The sequence below is a fragment of the Aptenodytes forsteri genome, unplaced genomic scaffold (assembly GCF_000699145.1).
Source record: "Aptenodytes forsteri isolate BGI_AS27 unplaced genomic scaffold, ASM69914v1 Scaffold308, whole genome shotgun sequence".
Classification (NCBI taxonomy): domain Eukaryota; kingdom Metazoa; phylum Chordata; class Aves; order Sphenisciformes; family Spheniscidae; genus Aptenodytes; species Aptenodytes forsteri.
The window spans coordinates 859713-864844 of NW_008795475.1; the positions used below are offsets into that span (position 1 = coordinate 859713).

The 5132-nt window shown below is 64.9% G+C and overlaps 1 protein-coding gene across 1 annotated transcript in view; it reads left to right on the top strand.

Annotated features, from left to right (window-relative positions):
* The window catches only part of ANKRD24 (ankyrin repeat domain 24), a 10572-nt gene that overhangs the window by 1504 nt on the left and 3936 nt on the right, over positions 1–5132 (top strand). The window contains exons 3-16 of the mRNA XM_019472555.1: positions 435–523; positions 842–906; positions 1155–1212; positions 1293–1363; positions 1606–1712; positions 1950–2137; positions 3009–3037; positions 3195–3287; positions 3825–3929; positions 4038–4082; positions 4202–4300; positions 4384–4456; positions 4579–4700; positions 4778–5125. Coding sequence (XP_019328100.1) covers positions 435–523; positions 842–906; positions 1155–1212; positions 1293–1363; positions 1606–1712; positions 1950–2137; positions 3009–3037; positions 3195–3287; positions 3825–3929; positions 4038–4082; positions 4202–4300; positions 4384–4456; positions 4579–4700; positions 4778–5125 — 1492 coding nt within the window. The remainder of the gene's footprint in view (positions 1–434; positions 524–841; positions 907–1154; positions 1213–1292; positions 1364–1605; positions 1713–1949; positions 2138–3008; positions 3038–3194; positions 3288–3824; positions 3930–4037; positions 4083–4201; positions 4301–4383; positions 4457–4578; positions 4701–4777; positions 5126–5132) is intronic.

A 5132-nucleotide genomic window follows, 5' to 3' on the forward strand; every position in this document is an offset into this window, starting at 1 on the left:
CCAGCTAAACCTTCCATACCTGGGGGCAAGATACCACAGCACCCGGGAAAGGGATTGGCCCAGAGATGGCCACCCCAAGGGGATAGGGATGGGTGGAAGATAGCAGGGATGGGGATGAGGACAGGCACCCGAGCCCAGCCTAGCACCCTGCCCGTCTCTGGGGACGGCACACCCACCACAGCCTCCTCTTGGCTTCATTGCAGAGCCAGGACTGGACCAAGAGCGATGAGAAGCTCCTGCAAGCTGTGGACTACAATGATGCCGGGAGGGTGACATCTCTCCTCGTCCGCAAGGGCCTGGTCCCCACCAAGCTGGACTCGGAGGGCAAATCCGCGTAAGTGCTGACCCACGACCCTGGGACACCGGGGATGCAGGGCTGGGGACAAGGCCAGGGGCCGGGGATGTGAGTTCGACAGCCCCCGGTCTTGCTGCAGGTTCCACCTGGCCGCCATGCGGGGAAACGTGGACTGCCTCGAAGCCATGCTGGCTCACGGCGTGGATGCCATGACCAAGGATAGCTCGGGTGAGGGCATGGCTGCCACGCGCCCCTGGCTAACGCCATGGACCACCTGGGGCCACCAACGCTCCCTGGTTGTTCCCACCCTGCCGCGGGTATTGAGGCTGAGGGGACGGAGGTGATGGCCACACCTCTGGGGGCTGTAAATTGTCCCAGCTTCCTACGGGGACTCAAGCACTGACCGATGGTGCTCCTCCATTCCCATTCAGCCCCAGTCCAGCAGATCCTCCTGTGTACCCATCCGTCCGTCTGTCACCCAACTGGTCCCCTCTGCCGCAGACCCATTGTCTGTTCTCTGACGTGTCCGTCTGTCCCTCTCCCCAGGTTACACTGCCCTGCACCTGGCGTCCAAGCATGGCCACCCACAGTGCGTCAGCAAGCTGTTGCAGGTACCGGGGCTGGGAGCATGGTGCTGCGAGGGAGGGAGGGTGCTGTGCCAGCGAGGTGTCCTCTCTGTCCTTGAACTCCCTTCCCTCACCAGTGGTGTTGGCTGGCATGGTGGTTCCCAGCTCTGCCCGGCGCTGTGTGGTGCTGCCCGGCACCTGCTCGGCCCTCCGCCATGCCAAGGAGCCACGTCCACTGGAGCAGTCTGTCTGTCTGTCCCCCGTCCTCCTGTAACCCAGGCTCTCTCCCTCAGGCCTCCTGCCCTGTGGACGTAGCCGACGGCAGCGGCCAAACAGCGCTGCACCACGCAGGTGAGTGGGGACAGTGCCAGCCCCGTCCTGCTCATGTCCCCGTGGGAGGCAGAGTGCTCAGCCTCTGTCCTTCTCCCCAGCGGTCAGCGGCTGCATCTCGTGCTCGGAGATCCTCTGTGATTTTAAGGCTCCCTTGAACATCAAGGACAAGGTGAGATCCCTCTGCTCCTCGCCCTCAATGCTGTGCAGAGCAGCAAGGGGCCGGGCTGGGGCTGCCTCTGAAATGCAGGAGCTTCTGGGGTGGAACACAGCAGCTGGCAGCACCTGGGGTTCCTGGGGTGAAAACATACCATGAAGTGGGACGTGGAAATCTGGGAGATAACGGGAGCGGGGTGCCCCATGGGGGGATCTGAGCCTCGTCTGCGCAGCCTCACCCAACCTGACCTTGCCCAGGATGGCTCCACACCGCTGATCCTTGCTGCTAAGATGAGCCACTCAGAGCTGTGCCGGTACCTGCTGCACCGCGGCGCGGCTGTCAACAGCCGGGACCTGCAGGGGAGGTGAGTCTGCACTGGCGGAAAAAAACCGGCACCTGCTGCCCCGCGGCGCGGGCTGTAAAAGCCGGGACCTGCAGGGGAGGTGAGTCTGCACTTGCGGTGACTGGGGGCGGATGATGGGGGGAATGGGCCCCCTCCCCTACCTGCAGGGGAGTTGAGTCTGCACTGGCGGTGACTGGGGGCGGATGGGGGGATGGGGGGAATGGGCCCCCTCGCCTCGCCTCTCACCACTCTGCTCAGGACAGCCTTGATGCTGGCCTGCGAGAACGGCAGCGTGGAGACGGTGGAGGTGCTTGTCAACGCCGGTGCCCGGGTGGCCGTGGTGGACTCCACAGGTCACGATGCCGCGCATTACAGCCTGGCCACGGGCAACGCTCTCATCCAGCACTTCCTGCAAGAGGCTGCTCAGCGCCAGTCCTGGGCCAGCGGTAAGGCGGCCGTGCCGCCCTGGTGCCCCTTGTCCGCAGGGCATGGACCCACGGGGGTGTCGTCACCCTGCAGGGTGCTTTGGGGCAGGGATGTCTAACCCATGGCTGGAAGAGGCTGAGCGAGGCTGGGGGGCACATGCCCCCTTTTCCCACGCGCTGAGGGTGCCTTTGCCCATGCTGTCACCAGCCGAGGGCTGGGAGGTGGTGCTGAGCCTCAGTTGCCCGTCTCAGTGTCTGAACATGCTTGCACACACATGTTCACACGTGTTTGCAAGCATGGGGGTATAAGTGCACGTGTGTATCAGCAAGTGTGTTTGTACATGTGTCTGCGTGTGCATGACTGCGTGCATGTGTCTCCCCGTGCCTGCGCACGTGTGTGCATCCCTGCAATTACACATCCACGTATATCCCCGTATTTGTCTGTCTGCGTGTGTGCCCCTTGTACGCACACGTGCCCCCCTGCGTACACGTGTGTGTGTACCCCCTGAGTGCCCACCCCTATCAGCAAGTGTGTTTGTACATGTGTCTGCGTGTGCATGACTGCGTGCATGTGTCTCCCCGTGCCTGCGCACGTGTGTGCATCCCTGCAATTACACATCCACGTATATCCCCGTATTTGTCTGTCTGCGTGTGTGCCCCTTGTACGCACACGTGCCCCCCTGCGTACACGTGTGTGTGTACCCCCTGAGTGCCCACCCCTGTATGAGCAATGCCCCCCTGCGTACACATGTGTGTGTACCCCCTGAGTGCCCACCCCTGTATGAGCACATTCAGAGGTGCCCCTGCACCCAGGTGGGCTCTGCCTGCTGTGCCCACCCCTACAATCCCCTAAACCTCCCCAATTTCTCTTTCCTCCCGCTCTGCCCCGCAGAAGAGGAGTCAACTGAGCAGACGTCCCAGGTAAGGGCCTGCCTGGCTGCCCACCTCTTGTCAGGGCTGGCCCCAGCCCCTGGGTGGGGGTCCCCAGGAGCCCTAGGGCTCTCTAAGGTGACGACGGGTCAGGAAGGAGGGAGGCCACTTTAGATGTGATGTCCCCTCTGCCCTGGTATCTCCGCAGACGTCTTCGCCCAGCCAGTCATCCATCAGGGAGAAGAACAGCACCCCGAGGAAGAGGAAAGCCCCTCTGCCTCCCCTGGGCACCCCCAGCCAGGTGAGAGAGGGGTCCCCCTTAGCTCCACGTCTGCACCCGGCTTGGCAGGCGCAGGGTAGCTGAACCATGGCCTGCTCAGGCAAACTTCTCCAGCTTTGCCCGTGCCAGGGGCTGTGCGGGGGCCCTCCTCCCTGCAGCGTGGGTGATGCTCAGGGGCTGGCCTGAGCTGCAACAGAGGCTTCGTCCCCACTCCCGGGGTGCATGCAGCACCCCAGGCCCCGAGCCCCTGCTGTTGGCAGGGCGGGAGCTATCAGCCTCTTTCTCTCCACCCCGCAGGCCCAAAACACCCCTCTCCCGGGGGGCTGTGCTGGCGTTGGGGGGTCCATGCCCTGCCGGAGTCTTTCCTTCTCTCTCTGCTGTCAAAAAGCACCCTGCATACCCCAGACCGTGGCTCGCCCATGGGGGCACGTGGTGCCTGGAGCCTGGCTGGGCTCAGCCTGCCACAGCCCCCCTGCTGAGGATGGGCAGGAGGGGGCCGACAGCGGGGAGGGGGCTGGCAGTGCCCGGCACTGATGCTTGGCGGCCGCTCATCTGCAGGAGGACCGGGACGCCTACGAGGAGATTGTACGGCTGCGGCAGGAGCGGGCCCAGTTCTTGCAGAAGATCCGGGGCTTGGAGCAGCAGGAGAAGCAGAGACGGGAGGTATCAGCGAACCGCAGGGTCGTGGGGGAGATGCCACCACATCCCTAGGGAGTGAAGGGGATGGGAGAGATGGGGACAGCATTTATCCCTCCCTGTTTTCTCTCCCAGCGGGCAGAGCTGGACAAGGGCTCCCTGCGCTCCATGGAGAAGCAGGTGAGGCTGGCGAAGAGGTCATGGGTGGCCGCGGCTCTCTGAGGGGTCCTGGTGCTGGGGATGCTGTCAGGACTCTGGTGGGAGCGAAGGGGACCCCATGCCCGTGTCCTGCCTCACAGATCCAGGAGCTGGAGGAGCGGCTGGCGGTGCGGGATGGTGAGAAGGAGCGTCTGGGCAAGGAGGTGGAGGCTCTGTTGAGCCGCTTGTCCTCACTGGAGGTAGGTGCAGGTAGCAGGTAGCAGCTGGCAGCGCCAGGGGCCGGGGTGCACGGGGGCTGACGCCTGCCACTCTGCACCCCCAGAACGAGAAGGAGAACACGAGCTATGACATTGAGACACTGCAGGACGAGGAGGGAGAGCCGCTTGAGTTCCCAGGTAGGGCCCTGCCTGCTCACCCAAAGCCCCCGCGGGGCTGGACAGCCCTCGGGGAGGTGGCACCCCGCGGCAGGGAGCGGGGGCATGGGCGGGCATGGCACCGGAGTCCCTGCGCCCCGCAGGGGCAGAGCTGCTGCTCTCCAAGAAGACACTGAGCCCCTCGGCCGAGGAGCTGCTGGCTACGCTGCAGGGGCAGGTGCAGTCCCTCACCGTGCAGAACAAGGAGCTGAGGGAGAAAATACAGGCAAGTCCCCGTCTGTCCGTCTGTCCCTCCCTGCCTCCGTCCCCTGGCCCCCGGTGGCCTCACCGTCTCCTCGGCAGGTGCTGGAGAACTACGAGCGGGACGAGAGCAACCCGTCCACCCCGGGGGACTTTGTGCCCGCCAGCCTCTACAACGCTCTCCAACGCGAGCTGGAGCGGTTGCGGGCGCAGTGCTTGGAGCCGCCGCGGGGCACGGATGCGAGGGACGAGGCTGGTGGGCAGCCGGAGGGGCAGACCGGTGCCTCGGAGCGAGCCCCGGAGCAAATCGGGGAGGGGTGTGCAGCGCAGCGGCTCGCCGAGGAGCCGGCCTGGACCTGGGGCGAGTGCAAGGCTGCGCTGGGCGAGCTGCAGGTGCCGCACACGCAGACCTCCTCCTCCACGGCTGCGCGGGAGGCCGACGCTGAGCTGGTGGAGG